General features: G+C 43.7%; 2 protein-coding genes across 2 annotated transcripts; one reads left to right on the forward strand and one right to left on the reverse strand.

Moving 5' to 3' along the window:
• The first annotated feature begins 7,367 nt into the window (after nucleotides 1-7,367).
• Nucleotides 7,368-8,607, forward strand: LOC100706572 (odorant receptor 131-2-like). Its single transcript, XM_003451892.3, has 2 exons — nucleotides 7,368-7,517; nucleotides 7,843-8,607. Exons 1-2 carry the CDS (start codon nucleotides 7,368-7,370, stop codon nucleotides 8,605-8,607), a joined length of 915 nt encoding a protein of 304 aa, XP_003451940.2.
• Nucleotides 8,608-15,247: 6,640 nt separating this feature from the next.
• LOC112846848 (proline-rich protein 36-like) lies at nucleotides 15,248-18,794 on the reverse strand. Its single transcript, XM_025907021.1, has 5 exons — nucleotides 18,761-18,794; nucleotides 18,272-18,411; nucleotides 16,406-17,598; nucleotides 16,150-16,344; nucleotides 15,248-15,635 (listed from the first exon to the last, which is right to left on the reverse strand). Exons 1-5 carry the CDS (start codon nucleotides 18,792-18,794, stop codon nucleotides 15,248-15,250), a joined length of 1,950 nt encoding a protein of 649 aa, XP_025762806.1.
• Between the last annotated feature and the right edge of the window lie 904 nt (nucleotides 18,795-19,698).

The raw sequence follows: 19,698 nt of genomic DNA on the forward strand, positions 1-19,698 counted from the left end.
GTCGGACTCACCTATAACCCATAATTATACCAGTTATTCCACATGGTGATACATCACATAAAAGGTTACCCATAATGCACTTTTTGAAATTTTCTCCAGTGAATTATCAGATAATCAAACATCCAGAGTACTGATGCTTGTTGGTGTTCCTCTACGTCACAAACTGTTGCAGCTGATAGAAACTTTGTTAGTGAGTTTGAAACTGAGTGTAAAATTTAGACCAACCCCTACGAACCTCAAGAAAATATAAACCTCAGGAGGTGTTAACAGGTATTACGGTAAATTTTTGTCTAGGCATTGAGGACACTTAGAAAGGGGAAAGATTGGGGAACTTTTCCAATTTAGTGTAATTTTATATGAAGTGACTCCACAGCAGATGGTGGACTAACATTAGCAGCTGCTGCACTCTGGCTGCAGGAAGAACTACTTTTTAGTGAGACAGCCGGATGATATCAAGGATCTGAAGAACAACTCAGCTGGAGGGAAAGCAGGAAGGGTGGTTCGCTGGTTAGTGGAGACTTCACTTTTAAAATAACAGAGGGGACTGACCACAAGTACATCAGATAGTGTTGTTCTATGAGAAGGATAAAAACCATAAAAGATCAAAACAAAGTACTTTTTTCACGTCTTTCTTCTGTTTTGCGTTCACATTGTTTTTATTCAGGTTGGACGTCCATTTTTATCATTTTAGCACAGTTTACACATACTTCCATTAAGGAGCTTTTAGAATAACAAGGCTTTTGTTGAAAAGTAAATCATATACAGAAAATTTGATATTTTCTGAGAGTGAAAATGTCATCCTAATGCCCCACTGTCTCCAAAAATAAAGGTTTCATGTGTGTGGTAGGCCCGTGGAAACTCTTGGCAAAAGTTGTTTTGTTTTTTTTTAAGTTGCACAAAGGGAGTAAAACACAGAGGAACACAGCCAGGTCCTCATGGGCGTCCATCAGCTGTGTTTAAAGAGCAGCTCCACAGGGATCAGTAATTGCTTTCAGTCACAGAGCATCATTACTGACAGTGACCTTCGGCACATTTTCTCTATAGACTGGAATGAAAAACATGTTTGTTTTAAACAAAATCTGTCCCAAGCAAACCATCACCAGGTAAAGTTGTGAAATGTTAAACTTGGAAAATAACAGTAACAAACAAGTACTTTATCATTGCTGCATTTTCAACTTCTGGTGCAACTTCTTCTTTTTCTTTTATTTGGACAGCAGCCCAAAACCTGGAGATATATAAAGTGTTTCTAAAAATAATTCTATTACTAAGTATTAGTGATCATTTCTAATTTGTTCAGCTGAGGTGCAGAATGTGGAAATGTGCATTTATTTGATGGAAGCAGAGAAATGAAAATGCTGTTAATGTTTCAAAGACACATTTTTCCTCGAATGTGATGATGATGATGTGAGGCTTCAAGCTGAAAAAAGTTTTGAAGTCCTCTAAACTTTGTAGCAGCTGGTTTCACAATAAAAGCTCATTAAACATATGAGCAGTGAAGCTTTTCCCTCAGTGGATTGTGAGCTGTCCACAGATTTATTTATTTATCTTTTTGCTTTCAAACAATCTCATGTTTTCCACTGGGTATGCTCTTACTTGTTTATAATTAACCAGAATAGCCGTTTAAAGTAAATCATATCATTGTCTCAAATATCACAGATGGTACAGCATACTCTAGTTCCAAAGTAATTGCAGAGTTGTTTAATGGCAATGATGAAAAACTCCCTCAGAAGACATATCTAATAAATCCCTTTGATGCTGTGTATGTGAACTGCATGCTGGGTGCCACATAACAAGCTTTCCCAGTGTGTGTGTGACCTTTAACGTCAGGGCCTAATGAGGGCCGATGAGATTGTTGCTCATTCTGGAGCTTGCAGTGTGACTTGCTTCCTCAGTACACAGAGCATTACTGAAAATGTCAGGATGTCCCAAAAGTCATCGCTGTGGAAGGCAGAACAAAGCCATACTTACAGGAAGTTTACTCAAGCAATATTGTAAGAAGTAGGGTTGGGTGTTTCAGAAGAGTCAAAATGGTTGTTTCTAAACTGGAAAACTGAGAAAAAAGAAAAAAGTTCCTGAATGAAATATGCTATTCAAGGTTAAAGAAATGGAGCTGGAGCTGAAGTTTGAAGGTCAAAGTCATAAATTCGCAAAAATTAATATTTTGTAAGAATTGATTTACAAGACAGACACTCACTAAATTAAAATTTTTTATTTATTAAAATCATTATGAAGATTTTTTTTTTCATGACACCAAAGTTACAATAAACTGGACATTTAAATAGTAGAAGTTGGTGGCTTGTGCATAATTGGCTGTTCTGTTGTTGTTGTTTGTAACAGGCCTTTAATGGCAACCAAGTGAAAAAACTATGAACCTGCAGCTTTTAATATCAAGGCTATAGACCAGGGATGGAAGAACTCCGGTGTCCTGCAGGTGTCTGTGTGTCCTTGATCCAACACAGCTGATTTCAATGGTTAAATGACCTCCTCAACATGTGTGGAAGTTCTCCAGAGGCCTGACAATGAACCAATCATTAGATTCAGGTGTGCTGACCCAGGGTGAGCTCTAAAACCTGCAGGACACCGGCCCTTGAGGAGATCCCCACCCCTGCTATAGATTATATGGAAAAGCTGGACAGAAGGCCTTAAACCTGCATCCTCTAAAATGTCAGTGTCAAATTTATTTATATAGCACATTTCATTATACTTAAACTCAATGTGCATAAGAGGAAGATAAATAAATTTACATAAAATTCTAACCTTCTAAAAGAAGTAATACAAGTTTACACATATACACACAAACACACAAACAAAGCTATTAAGTGTTTTTGAATGTAGACAGAGTTGTAACTGACAGGGCAACAGTAACTGAAAACACACAATTAGACACTTGAATCTAATTCTGATGAGATTTACAATCAAAGAGCTGCACCCGAAGATTGGAGAAGTCTCAGTGTGTTATAGACACCCAGTAAGACTTACTGAGTAAGTCTCAGAAACTACAGCTTGAAAAGTTAACAGAAGGATGTTAAAGTCAATCCTGTATCAGACTAGGAGCCAATAAAGTGACTTCAGCACTGGACTAATATGATCACATTTCTGTACAATAGTAGAATCATCCTACTGATGATTTCAATGAACCTGCAAATAGAGCATTACAGTCAACCAAGTAATAGACACGCCAGTCCACAGTGTCCATTTTACACTTTGCCTCTCCAAAACATGAAAAGGACATGCATGCAGTAGGTTGCAGTAACAGCAGAAGGAGATATTTTATTTTAAGCCAACAAGAAAATAATGACAGAAAACCCATAGCTAGCCAGGCCCCTGTAGGCAGTGCAGCCGAAGGTACCCGAGGCCCTAGGAGTCATTTCCCTACGGGAATTAATAGAGTATACATTACATTAACATTAACAAAATTATTGTGGGTGATTTTAACATCCATGTGGATGCTAAAAATCACAGCCTGAACACATTTAATCTGTTATTAGACTCAACTGGCTTCTCTCAAAATATGAACCACTTTAATTAAACTCTAGATCTTGTTCTAATGGCATAGAAAATGAACATTTAACCATATTTCGTTAAAACAGTCTTTTTTGTATTTCCTAATAACATTATAACAAGAGGGGAGTGGACCTGTTTGTGCCTACAGAAGTCCATTTGTGGTGGGGCGTGGTCTGTGGTGCCGTGCGGACGCACCTGCACGGCATTTGCAGATCACGCCCGCGGTGTTAAATCACGGGGATGCAGGGTCGAGAGGGTTGTAGTGGTGTGACAAAGTTGAATACAGATGGCTAAAAACGCAGATCTGTGGTCCTGTAGTGCCTTATTCTTGCTACACCGTTATGAGTTCTTTTGTTTTAAGGACGTTCAGCCTCAGGTTATTTTCTGGGCACCGGCAGGACAACATGCGTACAAGGTGGACTCTACCTCCACCTTGTACGCTGTCTCATCTTCATCAGAGATGAGCCCAACCACAGTGGTGTCATCAGCATACTTGATGATGACGTCGGTTGGGTCGGTTGGTGTACAGTCCTGACTGGACACCAGGCTGAAAACGCATCCCTGTGGGTATCTGGTGCTGAGTGACAGTTGGGGGGACAGATGGGGGCCGAGTCAGACTGACTGAGGCCGGTTTGTGAAGAAATCTTTGATCCAGGAGCAGGTGGCAGGGGGGGATCTGAAGGTGCTCCAGTTTGGTGTTGATAGCTGGGATTATGGTGTTGAATGCTGACCTGTAGTCAACAAAGAACCTCCTCACGTAGCTCTTCCTCTTCTCTAGATGACTCAGTGTTGTGATGGTTATGGCATCCTCCAACCGACTGGCTCTGCAAGCAAACTGGTGAAGATGGAGGGAGGGGGGTAGACAGTCTCTGATGTGCTGAGACACTATCTGCTTGATGCACTTCATGACGACAGATGCTTTTTTTTGTAAAGGATATAGATCTGTAGACATTAAGGCTGTCTATACCAGTCCCTTTTTGGATGGGAATGACAGTGGAGGCCTTCAGACAGATGGAAATGGTAACATGAGTCAGGGAGAGGTTAAACAGCCCAGTGAGGATCCCTGCAATTTGGTCCACAAAGGCTTTAACCACAGCCCCCGGGATTCCTGGAAGGGGAGGTCTGGGGGAGGGGCAGTCTCAAACCAAGCAAAGAATATGTTCAAATTTCAAATTCAAATTCAAATTTTATTTGTCACACACACAACCATACACAGCACGACATGTGGTGAAATGCTTATTGCTGTGCAATGCCTGACCATTAAATGACAGTAAGAATTGACAGTAAGATTTACACATTACTGCAAAATGTAGACATTTTAACTTAGGAATTTACAGTGAAAAATGTGCAAATAACAGTTTACAGAAGAAATTATGAATAAAAAGTAAGAAGAAAGAAAGAAAAAAATTGTAAATTATAAGAAGTGTGCAAAAAAATCAAAGTGCGTGTTGTGATGTGTGTGGGAGAGTCCAGTCCTACACGTGGTTCAGGGCCCAAATAGCCTGGGGGAAGAAGCTCCTCCTCATTCGCTCAGTTTTGGCCTTAAGGGAGCGGAAGCGCTTCCCAGACCTCAACAGTGAGAAGAGTCCATTGTTGGGATGGGAGAGGTCCATCATAATCTTCCTGGCTTTGGTCTTGCACCGCTTGGTGTAGATGGACAGCAGGTCAGGAAGCTCTGATCAAATAATGCGTTTGGCTGAGTGCACCACTCTTTGCAGATCTCATCTATCCTACTTGGTGCTGTTCCAAGGTGCAGATGTTTCCCATCAGGATGCTCAGTGGTGCAGGAGTAGAAGTTCTTAAGCACCCTCAGCAGCAGATGGAAGTTTCTAAGTCTTCCGAGGAAGAGGAGACGCTGGTGGGCTTTCTTAAACAGGGTGTTAATGTGGCAGGACCATGACAGGTCCTGAGTGATGTGGACACCTAGGTATCAGAAACTGTCCACTCTCTCCATGGTGTGCCAATGGCACCTTCCACGGCATGTCTTTCTTCTTATTTCTCTCACCCCAACCAGTTGCAGCAGATGGCCCCGCCCCTCCCTGAGCCTGGTTCTACCGGATGTTTCTTCCTGTTAAAAGGGAGTTTTTCCTTCCCACTGTCGCCACAGTGCTTGATCATAGGGGGTCATATGATTGTTGGGTTTTTTCTCTGTATGTATTATTGTAGGGTCTACCTTAAAATATAAAGCGCCTTGAGGTGACTGTTGTTGTGATTTGGAGCTATATAAATAAAATTAAATTGAATTGAATGATCAGGGGCTCATAATTCCTCGCCTGCTTTGTAGTGAAGTCCACAATCAGCTCCTTAATCTTGCTGATGTTTAAGAGGAGGTTGTTCTCCTGTTCCTTTTCCTGAATCCGATTCGTTTCCCTCGAGGCGGTTGCTTAGGGTCGCGCCCTTTGTTCTCTCTCAGGATCTCCCTTGGCCAGGTTGGGTCCGGAGTTAAACATGATGAAATGTGTGTATATTGTAAACCAATAGAAACCAGAGTGTCTCTACTGTAGCGAATTTGTGTGTTTTCCATGATGCCCATGCAAGATTAAGGCAGAGCAGAAAGTAACAAAAATCAGTAAAAAGTGGAAAAGTTGGTTCAGAGCATCCAGCATGGCAGCCGACCTCACCGGCGCCATCTTTCAGTTGAGCCCCTCTGTGAATTTGAGGCTGCTGTCGGGGGTTTGGTGCCTCTGGCCTTGGAAGGAAAAGAAAACACTGCATGCATGTGCCAACCTGCAGTACATAAGCACCTGTACACACAACCTTGAATCCTTAAAGGACCTTCAACCAACCCACATATAAAGTCTGATGTCATGTTACAGTAGGGATCAAACTGCATAATAAACTCAGGTAGGCACAGCATCACTTGCAGTTTGTTAGTGTATAAATGAATTACTAAAATACTTTAATGCATTTGAGTGCTTTAATGTCTTTTAGCTGTACTGTGACTTTGACTGTTTTAGACATAGCTGATATATACAGTACATGAAAAAATAAGAGTGAAATAGTAACAGATGTGAGATATGCAGCCAAACTCATATTATTGGTATTTTCAAAATAAAAGGCTAATGTGATTGTTGTTTTCTGTTGCAGAACATGCACTTACTTAAGTCCCAGGAAAGTTTGCTGGATTAATCTTTCATTCATTAAAAATGGTTAATAACCAAATAGGTTTCAAAAGACTGAACATCTAATTTCTTTTGCAGACGTAAGTATATATTGTATGATGTTAATCATGAAAAGTGGTTGTTATAGCAGACAGACAGATTGTCCTTTTTGTCCTACAGGTTTGCTGCTTGATCAAATTGTATTCGTTTTTAATTGTAGATGGCAGTGCTGTGATTTTTATCTTTCTAGTCGATGTCTGGATCCTCAGCCTTGGGTGAGTACTTTTTTTCTGTTTAGTTTTAAAAAGGAAAAAGTTCACAGTTTCTTCTCCTGACAAAGTTTATTATAGGTAACTAAACCTAAATTAAAAATGTTAAATAATAACATAGCAAGACATCATGTGAACTTGAAAACTCTTAAATGATACTTTGCACCTTAATTTTTTTTGACAAAAAACAGAGGAAACTAAAATAATGGTACTCACGAATTAATCTGCCTTAAAAAATCAAAATGAAAACTAAAATAGTTTTAATCCAACAATTGTTGATCAGTTTTAAAGTGTTTCTGTCACTGCTGGGTTGTTTTGCCACACCAAATCAGTGCAAAGCTTTAATAGGATTTAACAATTATTGATTTAAAAATGATAACCTTTGAAAATGGATAATTCTTAATTGAATCGCAGTATTTATAAGTATATATAAGTATTTATTTTTGCGTCACTAACATGATATATTTAAAACATGTTTTTCAGCTTTTAAGAGATGAGCACTTCGTATATCAATGAGACTGTGGTTGAAAACTATCGAGATGCTTTCACTAAAGCTTTGTTCAAGAATGTGATTGTTGTGGTTCTCTGCATCTCCATTAACTACATCAATGTAGCACTTATTCAGACTTTCTGCAAACACCAGGTATGACATTTCTTTAATCACATAGAATAATGAAAAAGAGAAAAAGCATGAAAGAAATATGAATTTACCTTTGCAGCATAGCCAAGAAACCTTCCCATATAAATTTAACTCAGGTGTATAAAAACAATGTGTGCAACAATTTTGTTTCTGAGGAAGTTATTGGATTAGTTTGTGTGTTTGTTTACCATATTTTATCAGAGTTATTCCAAACGATATGGCTGATGTGTAATACAGCAGGTCTTAGTTCCATTTTTCATTCAATTTTTAAATGTAAGTACAAATTACTTCTACTTTTCTTTTGTGTGATTTTCTTCCCATTCTTTAGATTTTCTACATGAATCCACGGTACATCCTGTTTTTCCACCTGGTACTTAACGATATGATCCAAGTAACACTGACCGTCATACTGTTTGTCAGCAGTTACATCTTCTTCCAGATAAATGTCTCTGTCTGTTGTGTGCTCATCCTGCTTGCTCTTTTTGCCACTGAAAACACCCCTCTGAATCTGGCTTGCATGGCAGTGGAGTGCTACATTGCCATCTGCATCCCTCTTCGTCACGTCCAAATCTGCACGGTCAAAAGGACGTTAATGCTGATTGGGTTAATTTGGATGACCAGCATGCTGTCTGTTCTTCCTGATCTCTTCATCAGCTTGGCCACAATACCACTGGGTTTCTTTAAATCCCGTGTGTTTTGCCTCAGAGAAACAGTCTTTCAAAATCCCCACATCATAAAGAAGAGAGATATCACCTATATAGTCTATCTGGTTATTGTGTGGTTTATTATCTTTTTTACGTACTTCAAAGTCCTGTTCACCGCAAAAACAGCAAGCCAAGATGCTACAAAGGCCAGAAATACAATTATTCTCCATGGTTTTCAGGTGTTGTTGTGTATGTCAATATATGCTGAACCTTTGCTGAGGCAGGTCCTGCAGCAGTGGTTTCCTAAAAATTATTCAGATTCCCTTTTTGCATGTTACATTCTCTTCCAGATCCTACCACGAGCAATTAGTCCAATAGTTTATGGAGTAAGAGACAAAACTTACAGGAAGTACCTGAAAAGATATCTGTTGTGTAAAATGAGTCCCTAAGAAATATGGACTCATGGAGGCAGATTTTTTTTAACTTTAAAATTATTACACATTATTTATTTAACTAATAATACGTAGTGTTCAGGACTTATCAATACTTTTTTGAAACCATAGATAGCCTTATAAATTTAATAAAGATTAATGTATATTTTGATTTTTGATGTTGTTCTATTTCCATCCACAAGCAATTATTTAAAAATGCAGATAAAATTAAACCATAAACAAGAAGGACTCAGGACACGCAGTTTTGATCAGTGAAACTTGTTTTTTTGTGATTTGTTTGCTGGCTCTCCCAGCAGCTTTCTAGCTTCTGCATCTGCTACTGGTAACAAACACACAAGCTCCAGGTCCCAGCGTCACTAAAATAAGGAGAGCATAATTAGTCTATTAGGCTCAGCTACCCAGTCAGCCTGCTGAGGCTTGCCCCCTGAGCCCACGGCAGGACCAATCCTCTGCAGAGGAACCACAGACCACACCCTGCCACATACCTCCCCCACACAAGTGAGGCCAGGAGCCGTTAAGCTGATAAGCATCATACTGTGACACTTCATTCACCTTGCGGTAGTCAACACAGAACAGTATAGATCCATTTTTCTTACAAGAACTATGGGGTTACACCATGCACTGTATTACATTGTTTAGATCCTTCTAAACAATTTGCCTTTTATGCTCAGGTAGCCTGTAGGGCCGTGAGTGCGTCGTCACCAGAGATGGGCAGTAACGCGTTACTTGTAACGCGTTACTGTAATCCGATTACTTTTTTCAAGTAACGAGTAATGTAAGGGATTACCATTGCAAAAACGGTAATTAGATTACCGTTACTTTCCCGTAGGAACGCTGCGTTACTGCGTTACTAAAACCGTGAGTTTTTTGCGAGAATGTCTCATGACAGTGACGTAAGCGAGTGCGACGTTCGTGACAACAGCTGTCTGCAGATCAACAATGGATAATATATCGAGTGCGGGAGAAAGTATGAGCATGCAGCGTTTAAAGCGTGGAAGTACTGACCTTATTTTGAGTTTGATTCCATAAAAAGTGACAAAAACATTAGTGTCCGTTGTGCGTGGGAAGAAAACTTCTTTTTACAGCGAAAAAACCCCTAAACTTCCAAGCAAGCACCGAATGCGCTACGACTGTAATGGGAAATTCACAGAGAAACTCGCGGAGTCTTCCACTGACCGCTGCGGCACACCTGCACCAGGGTAAACCTCCACCTACCCCAGTCCTGCTTTACAGGTGAAAATAGAGCAACTAGTCTTTGACTTTATTTATTTTCTGCTGTGTTTTAATTGCATCTATTTGAAAGAGTGAGTGTAAACACAAAAAAAATATTTTATTTTATGTGCTGGAATGTGCAGAAAATAGGTTTAAATGTTAAACAAATTTCTTCCAGTCAGAGAATGTTGCATATAATTTAAGTTAAAAGATTAAAACTAATAAAACAAGTTTTAAAAAGAGACTTTTCCATTTGATTACATTTTGTATGATGGATTATGCAGAAAAAGTAGAATTGGGCTGAAAGATCTATCGCTTTATCACCTATTCAGGTTGTAAATTGTGTTTTTAAAAAGTAACTAAGTAACTAAGTAACTAAGTAATTAATTACTTTTGAAAATAAGTAATCAGTAAAGTAACGGGATTACTTTTTTGGGGAAGTAATCAGTAATTAGTAACTGATTACTTTTTTCAAGTAACTTGACCAACACTGGTCGTCATCCCCGCGTTTCAAAACTGTGCTCTATGAGTGAAGTACTACTGGGCAGGGGGGGAGAAGTGGTTTCAGCTGTCCATGCTTTGCGAAGGTTGAGGTGATATGTCTGTCTGGCTCCTCCCCTTTCTGATCATACCACTACATAGTCTACATCCCCCACTAGCAGCATGAGCACAAATGGTCCTTGCCACTTGGTCAGTTACTTTAAACTAGAAGAGTAATACAAGCCCTTTATCTCCCAGTGAAAACTGCCTGAGTCTATCCCCACTGTTGTACAGCTGCTGCTGACATTCCTGGGCCCGGAGCAAATTTCCGTGAGATAACCTTTTCCAACATGTGCAGCTTTGCTCTCAGGTTCAGAACATATTGAATTTCATTTTTTGCTGGCCTTGGACCGTCCTCCCTTCTTTCATTAGGTCCAACACCCCCTGCTGCTTGCTGTCTAACACTAACTCAAAGGGAGACAATCCTGTGGAGGCCTAGGCCAACTCAACTGCAAATAGCAGCTCGTCTAACCAGCGATCCCAGTTGTGTTCATCCTAGTGAATAAAACTTACGAAGCATGGACTTTAAAATCTTATTCAGCAATTCCGTCAACCCATGAGTCTTAGGATGATAGAAGCTGGGTCCGTACAGATTTAATGCTCAATGATTTGTACAGTTCTTTGAACGACAAGACATGAACGATGTACTCTGGTCGGTCAGTATCTCTTTAAGGATGCCGATGACCTGAAACAGTGCCTTCGCCACACTCTTTGTAGAAATGGTTCACAGCGGCACTGCTTCGGGATATCCTGTTGCATAATCCACCAGAACTAATATAAAGTGATATCCATGTGGACTCCGTTGAAATGATTCAATGATATTGATGCCTTTGCGCTCAAACGGGACTTCCGTTAATGGTAACGGGCACAAGGGAGCTTTCAGAATGGCTGATGACCAGACTCTGGGCAGGATGCACACCAAAAAGAGCACTTCAACCTGGATCCCCGGCCAATAAAATTGGGGAATTATTCGCTCCTGAGTCTTGACCTACGATGTGCTTATAATGAGCTGCCTGGAAAAATAATTCACTGACACCAACAACTAGGAGTGTTCCTCTTCCATGTGAGTATCACAACTCACTCACAACCTATCTTTGATCAATATAAAATGCAGGTAGGTCTGAGCTGCTTCAGGGCACACCAAGTCACCATCAGTTTTTATCACTTTGTCGAAGGCAGAGCATAGGTTGTCATCATGAGACTGCTTTAGTGGTAAATCTCCCATGGAGTGAATCACTAGAGGTGGCAGGCCCTGCTGTCTTGTCCTCCCCAAAGTCAGCCCAAAGCCGACAGCCCTGCATCACCACTGAGTGGAGTGCAGATGTTAAAGGCTTCTAAAGGTCGTTAATGCATCCCTACACATGCCCAAACAGGTTACTAAACCCTGGCCAACTGCAGGCTCCTTCGTCTTGCTGGCATTGATACGAACATGGTTTCGTTCATACCAGCTGACAAAGACACTGATGACCCCCCCTGTATTCCAGTTCGTTTCCCACCAACACCCGACCCACAATGGCAGTGTCGTCTGAGAACTTCTGGAGATGGCAAGTGTCCGTGTTATAACTGAAATCTGCAGTGTACAGGGTGAAGAAGAAAGAGGCGAGTACAAGTTCCTTGTGGGGCCCCCGTGCTACAGACTACCACCTCAGACACACAGTCCCGCAGGCTAACATACTGGGGTCTACTGGTAGGGTAGGCAACAATCCACATGGACAACTGATGGTCCACTCCCGCTCCCTGCAGCTTCCCCTTAGCACTGAGGGTAGGATTGTGTTGAAGGCACTGGAGAAATCAAAAGGCATGACTCTCACAGTGCACCTGGCGCTCTCCAGATAAGAGAAGGCCCGATGCACCAGGTAGATGACAGTGTCATCCACCCCGATGTTTGGCTGGTAGGCAAACTGCAGTGGGCCTAGGTCTCTCCCGACTAGTGGGCGAAGGTGGTGAACTATGATCCTTTCAGTGGTCTTCAACAGGTGTAAAATCAGTGCAACAGGTCTGAAATGGTTCAGCTCCTTTGGGTGCGCTGAAGACGCAGGATGTCATCCACAGACCGGGGACCCTCTCCAGACTGAGACTGGGGCTGAGATGTATGTGATATCCTCACAAAGTTGATCTGCACAGTCCCTCAATAGTCTGGAGCTGATTCCATCTGGACCCGTGGCCTTCCTGGTTTTCATCTTCCTCAGCCTACTCCACACCTGGTCAGTTGTGATGGAGAGGCTGCAGTGTGGGGTGTGGGTGAGTGGCTCCTGATGACTGGGGAGGAGGGAGTAGAGTCGTTGAAGGGCAGGTGAGGTGCATCTGATGTCCCTGGTGCTATGGGGGGGTTGCAGAGAGGTGTGAAGGAGGTGTGAGGAGCTCTGGTGGGTGGGGGAGGGAAGGGCTTCTGAATCAAACCTGTTAAAAAACTGCTTCGATCTATTAGCCCAAACCAGGTCTCCCATATTCCCTTCATATTATGGTTATTGTTGATCAATGTTTTACTATAATACTCCTTTCTACATACACGTATAATATTGGTCAACTTATTTTTGTATTTTTTATATTTATTTTCAGCATCTTTTGTTCTTTGTTTTGGGAATTCCCTATAGAGTGTATTTTTCTTTTTACATGCATTTTGTAAACCCTTATTGATCCATGGTCTGTCTGAATATTTGTGTTTTCTGTTGTATTTTATTGTTGGACAGTTTTTATCGTACAATTAAAAATATGCCATATGCAATATCAATATCAGTTTCTTTGTACACATTGTCCAAGTCTGGATTTAATAGATCGTTCTTAAGTCCATTCATAGTTTCTTCTGTCCTTACATGTCTGTATCTCGGTTGTTCTTCATGCTGATTTCTCTTATAATTAGTGTCATAAACTGCAAAAACTGGTAGGTGATCACTGATGTCATTAATTAATAATCTGCTCACAAGGTTGTTTTCCATATTGTTAGTGAAAATATTGTCGAGTAAGGTGGCACAATGTGGTGTAATTCTGCTAGGCTTGGTTATTTTAGGATGTAAACTCAAACTGTACATAGAGTTTAGAAATTCGTCTGTCATTTTATGCTTTTTCGGATTCAACAGGTCAATATTAAAATCACCACACATAAACATAACTTTTTGATTTGTTTTATTTCTTCTATGAAGTCATACTTGAATACTAGAGCCAGGTGTTCTATACAGCTAATTATTACATTTTTCTCTTTTTCCTTATAAATTTCAATTGTTATACATTGTAATAAATTATCAGTCGCAGTTGTCATACTTTCCACCACCTTGTAATTTAGGTTTTTATCCACATACACAGCTACTCCCTCTCCACTTTTGTTCCTTCTATTTACAAAATTCACATCATATCCCTCCAGTCCAAAGTCCAATCCTTTCTCAGCATTGATGAGGTGCAGAATGTGGAAATGTGCATTTATTTGATGGAAGCAGAGAAATGAAAATGCTGTTAATGTTTTAAAGACAAATCTTTCCTTGAATGTGATGATGATGATGTGAGGCTTCAAGTTGAAAAAGTTTTGAAGTCCTCTAAATTTTGTAGCAGCTGGTTTCACAATAAAAGCTCATTAAACATATGAGCAGTGAGGCTTTTCCCTCAGTGGATTGTGAGTTGTCCACAGATTTATTTATTTATCTTTTTGCTTTCAAACAATCTCATGTTTTCCACTGGGTATGCTCTTATTTGTTTATAATTAACCAGAATAGCCGTTTAAAGTAAATCATATCATTGTCTCAAATATCACAGATGGTACAGCATACTCTAGTTCCAAAGTAATTGCAGAGTTGTTTAATGGCAATGATGAAAAACTCCCTCAGAAGACATATCTAATAAATCCCTTTGATGCTGTGTATGTGAACTGCATGCTGGGTGCCACATAACAAGCTTTCCCAGTGTGTGTGACCTTTAACATCAGGGCCTAATGAGGGCCGATGAGATTGTTGCTCATTCTGGAGCTTGCAGTGTGACTTGCTTCCTCAGTACACAGAGGATTACTGAAAATGTCAGGATGTCCCAAAAGTCATCACTGTGGAAGGCAGAACAAAGCCATACTTACAGGAAGTTTACTCAAGCAATATTGTAAGAAGTAGGGTTGGGTGTTTCAGAGAAGTCAAAATGGTTGTTTCTGAAGTTCCTGAATGAAATATGCCATTCAAGGTTAAAGAAATGGAGCTGGAGCTGAATTTTGAAGATTAAAGAGATAAATTCACAACAATAAATATTTTGTAAGAATTGATCTATAAGACAGGCAGTCAGCTGTGTGTCACTCAAATACACAGCATTTTTCATTTTCATTATGAAGATTTTTTTTATTATGACGTTGTCAGGGGTTGTGTCATGTGGAGGCGAGGAAGTGACCCAAACGCAGGACTCGTGGATAGTGAAGAACTGAAGATGGTTTATTATGAAGCGTGGATGAACAGGGCAGGAACGAAAGGACTGACTGGCTGAAAGACTGAATGGCTGGCTGAACTGAACACAGGCGGAAACGACAACATAACATCAATGACACGACAGTGAACGAGTGGAAACAGAGGACTTAAATACACAGACTGATGAGGATGATAATGAGAGACCAGTGAGTACACAGCTGAACATAATCTGGCTAATAACACAAGAGACGAGCTGACACAGGAAAAACAGGAAGTGAGAACATTGATGTGGCAACATAATGTAAACATAACCTAAACGTGACAAAACTGAAAACACTGGGTCACCGACCCAGGAACCCTGACAGTATCCCCCCCTTCAAAGGCCAGCACCCGACAGCCGAAAGAGAAAAACACCAGAACAGGGCGGGCGGAGGGGGCCCAGGACGGAGGGACCGAGTCCAAACAGAGACAGTTCAGGCGGACGGCCATGTGGCCGGTGGCCGAGACGAGACAGTTCAGGCGGGCGGCCACGTGGCCGGCTGTGATGCTGGAGGTGATCCGGTGGGCGGCCGGGAGGAAGACAGCGGCGGCCACTGAGAAGGTCCGGTGGGCGGCCGCGAGGAAGACGGCGGTGGCGACGTCAAGAACGTGGCTTGGGCGACGGCGTGGCAGCCGCAGGACCAGGCGAGGCTAACGCAGAGGCAGAAGCTGGACCGTGCGAAGCAGAAGCTGGAGCCGAGGCTGGACCAGGCGATGGCATGGGAGCCGGCGGTGACAGAGCAACAGCCGCAGGGCCAGCGGGCGCGGAGGCCCCTGGCTTGAGACAGGCCGGGCCAGCGGGCGCGGAGGCCCCTGGCTGCGGAGCGGGAGAGCTCACAGCTGGCTCTGGATGCTGTGGCTGCACTACAGACGGTGAGAGAACGGGTGACTGAGCTACAGGCGGCCGGACGGGAGGTGACTGGAGGACGGGAGACTGGAGGACAGGAGCGGGCTGGACTGACTGGACTGGAGCAGGCTGGACTGACTGGACTGGAGCAGACTGGACTGACTGGAGAGCAGGCGACTGGCCTACAGGAGACTGGAGGACAGGAGGAGACTGAGCTAGAAGCTGAGCCGCAGGCGAATTAACTGACTGGAGTGGAGGCTGAACAGCAGGCGAATTAACTGACTGGAGTGGAGGCTGAACAGCAGGCGAATTAACTGACTGGAGTGGAGGCTGAACAGCAGGCGAATTAACTCACTGGAGTGGAGGCTGAACAGCAGGCGAGTGAACTGACTGGAGTGGAGGCTGAACAGCAGGCGAATTAACTGACTGGAGTGGAGGCTGAACAGCAGGCGAATTAACTGACTGGAGTGGAGGCTGAACAGCAGGCGAATTAACTGACTGGAGTGGAGGCTGAACAGCAGGCGAATTAACTGGCTGGAGTGGAGGCTGAACAGCAGGCGAATTAACTGGCTGGAGTGGAGGCTGAACAGCAGGCGAATTAACTGGCTGGAGTGGAGGCTGAACAGCAGGCGAGTGAACTGGCTGGAGTGGAGGCTGAACAGCAGGCGAGTGAACTGGCTGGAGTGGAACCTGAACAGCAGGCGAGTGAACTGGCTGGGCTGGAACCTGAACAGCAGGCGAGGGAACTGACTGGGCTGGAACCTGAACAGCAGGCGAGGGAACTAACTGGGCTGGAACCTGAACAGCAGGCGAGGGAACTGACTGGGCTGGAGAGGCTAATGGCTGTGCTAATGACTGAATTACTGAAGGTGATAAGGCTGCAGCCTGGGCTAGTAAAGCTGGTGCCTGAGCAGGGGACACCTCAGCTAGCCTAACCAGGGACAGTGCGAGGGCGTGAAAAGCTGGATCAGGCGGTGGATGAAGAGGTGAACTGACAGGTGGAGAGGCTAGCTCTTCCGCGCCTCTAGGGAGGTCAGGCTGGGTTCTGGCTGCCCTCAGCCTAGGCGCTGGGACAGGCACGGGAGGTGGCTGGACACCAGTCACCCCCACCCGAGAAACAGGAGCGGGTGCGGAGGTATACTGGGTCACAGCTGCCCTCGTCCTGGGAGCTGGCACAGGTGTGGGTGTAGGCTGACTGATAGGAGTAGAAATAACGAGTGGGTGAGCGATACTGACAGGTTTAGGTGACTGAGTATTTCCAACAGTGGCCTGAGCTGATGAAACTGGAACAGGCTGACAGGTGGACGAAGGAGCAGGCTCAGATAATACAGTCCTAGAGTGAGCAGGCCTAGGGTTTGTATACACAGGGACTGTAACAGATTTATCAGAGAAGGCGCTGGCCTTTCTGCCATCACCATTTACAGTCTTTAGTTGAACAGTCTTCGGGGGTGTTGAAGTGCGGGTATTGTCCTTAATGAATCCCGGCTCAGAGGGAGCAGAGCAGAAAAGTTCTTCCCAGTCCACATCATCCTCTAGGAGGGAAGCACCCCACGGATCGGAGATAAGTCTATTATTAGTTTCAAGTGGAGGATCAAATGAGGAGGGTGGAAAACAGTCCATTTTAGGACGGCGTGTGCGCCGCTTTCTCCGTGAAGAGGAAGCGGCCGGGGTAAACAGCAAAGCCTTTGGCGCGGTAGTCTCTGTTGAGCCGAGGTGGGAGGCGAAGCCGCTGTGCCGTGGCGAGGTTGAAGGTGCGGTGAATGAGGCAGATGGCGTGTGAGCGAGGAGCGGACCCGCGAGGGAGGGAGCCGCCGAAGCGCGGCACGAAACGCCTACTCTCCGCGGCAGATGCTCCGGTGCAGGTGGGGCAGCAGGTGGGAGAACGCGGCGTCTCCGAGGCCCGCCCAGAGCCAGGCGAGTTCCCTCGAAGACGTGCTCTCGCTCCGCGAAGAGCCGCTGTTTCTCCTTGAGCTCCTCTGCCTCATTTTTCAGAGTACAAGGCACACTTAAAATCCTTTAATTTTCTCAAAAATCGACAGTGCGCCTTAAAATCCGGTGGTTCTTATGTATGAATTCTGGTTGAGCTTACTGACCTTGAACCGATTTTATGTGGTACACTGCGCTCAAAAATCTGTCAAAAAATGTTTTGGTACGAATTTGGTAAGCTACGAAGCCGCACTGCTTGGTGGATTGTTGGAGCATTATGGCTACCGTAGTCAGGAGCCTCGCAGACTCTGAGTAATCTGGGTCCAAAACTCCGTCCGCTTTAGGTCCCAAAGTCAAGCGAACACTGCGGCATCACTGAGCATCATTCTTTCATCTTTAATAAAATGATCAGCGTTGCTGCTTTACCAGGTGCAACAATTAAGTTTAACATCCAGGCATCCATGAAAACAGAATGTATTCAATTTAATGGAGTTAGATGTTAGGAGGAAGTTAGCTTGCTAGTTTGCACCTAAACATGATATAGCATGTTCTGACTGAGAGATTTCTGACAAAATTAAAACGTACAGCTCTGCTATCACGTCCGACATAAATGAAGACAGAAAACTAAACAGCAGTGACGTTTGTAGGGTTACTGAAGTTGGGCTAGCTGCTATATAATGATGTGCTACGTGATCGCTAGCGACACAGCTATGTTAGCATAACATACCACAGCAAAAATGAAGGACGAACGCTTGCAGGAGATTGCAGGGGTGGTGTCAGTGTTCTGGTGCATTGAGAGGTGAGAGTGGTGATTAGGATCGAGGTTGTCTTTTTGTAATCGCCCTGGCTCTGGAGAGACATCTAAAGCTGGCAATGGAGTCCAGGGAGGGCAGTGGACAGCTGATCACCTTCTCTGCAGTTCTGGTGACCCTCTGGAGTCTCTTCTTATCGGCTATTGTACAACCAGCATACCACACAGAGATGGCGTACACCAGCACACTCTCAATTGTGGCTCAGTAGAAGGACAGTAGTAGATCAGTCTGCAGCCTGTTCCATCTCAGAACCCTCAAGAAATGGAGACGCTGCTGGGCTTTCTTCACTAAGGCAGTTGTGTTTGTAGTCCAGGATAGGTCCTCTGAAATGTAGGGAACTTAAACAAAGACACCCTCTCCACATAGTCACCTTTTATGGATTGCAGGGGGAGCTTTCGTCTTACCTCTGGACCTCATCTCTATAGGCGGTGTTGTCATCGTTAGTGGTGAGCCCCATCAGATGATGATGTTACAGGGACGCGAGAGGGTGCAGTCACCGGTGTAGATGGTGTACAGGAGAGGACTCAGCACTCATCCCTGTGGTCAGCCAGTGCTGAGCGACAGGGTGGATGATCTCCGGTTACCAACCTTGACAGATTGTGATCGATCAATAAGAAAGTTTTTGATACATGCACATGTGGCGGGGGGAAGTCCAAGGTAGCCAGCTTGGCTATAAGGATGTCTGGGATGATGGTATTAAAACCTGAGCTGAAATCAATGAAGAGCATCCTTACTGCAGTCCCAAGATTCTCCAGGTGATGCAGAGCAGAGTGGAGGGCAGGGGAAGTGCATCCTCGGTGGACCTGTTTGCCTTATAGGCAAACTGGTGGGGGGCCAAAGCTGGGTGGGAGGCAGTCCTTCGTGTACTTTAGGACCAGTTTCTCAAAGCACTTTGCAACCACAGGTGTCAGTGCGATGGGTCTGTAATCATTGAGGCCACTGATGGTGGTGGACTTGGGGACTGGGACTATTGTTGCTCATTTCAGGCAGTGAGGCGTGTAACAGGGAGAGGTTGAATAGTCTGGTGAACACAGGTCGGCACAGACTTTCAGCACACTCCCAGGTATTCCATTGGGCCAGCAGATTTCCTTTGATTTACTGCTCTGGACACATTGTGAACCTGGTGTGTGGTCTGAGCTCAGAGCAGACTATGGGCAGGGCTGTGTGCATGGTAGTGGTGTCTGTGGTTCTCCCAAAGCGGGCAAAGAAATGGTTTAGTTCGTCTGCTAATGAGGTGTCAATGTTATCTGTATTTGTCCCGCTGCCTTAGTAATTGGTATTGTGTTTCAGGTCCTCACATACCTTTCTGGGGTTATTATCTGGAAGGTAATCCCATATCTTA

This window comes from Oreochromis niloticus, linkage group LG5, assembly GCF_001858045.2.
Source record: "Oreochromis niloticus isolate F11D_XX linkage group LG5, O_niloticus_UMD_NMBU, whole genome shotgun sequence".
NCBI classification, from domain to species: Eukaryota; Metazoa; Chordata; class Actinopteri; order Cichliformes; family Cichlidae; genus Oreochromis; species Oreochromis niloticus.

Coding starts and splice junctions, on each gene's coding strand:
- LOC100706572 (XM_003451892.3), top strand. CDS start 7,368: ATGAGCACTTCGTATATCAATGAGACTGTGGTTGAAAACTATCGAGAT. Junction 7,518..7,842: donor AGACTTTCTGCAAACACCAG/GTATGACATTTC, acceptor CCCATTCTTTAG/ATTTTCTACATGAATCCACG.
- LOC112846848 (XM_025907021.1), bottom strand. CDS start 18,794: ATGACAACACCGCCTATAGAGATGAGGTCCAGAG. Junction 18,412..18,760: donor TATAGAGATGAGGTCCAGAG/GTAAGACGAAAG, acceptor CTCCATTGCCAG/CTTTAGATGTCTCTCCAGAG. Junction 15,636..16,149: donor TTCAGCCTCCACTCCAGCCA/GTTAATTCGCCT, acceptor CACCGTCTGTAG/TGCAGCCACAGCATCCAGAG.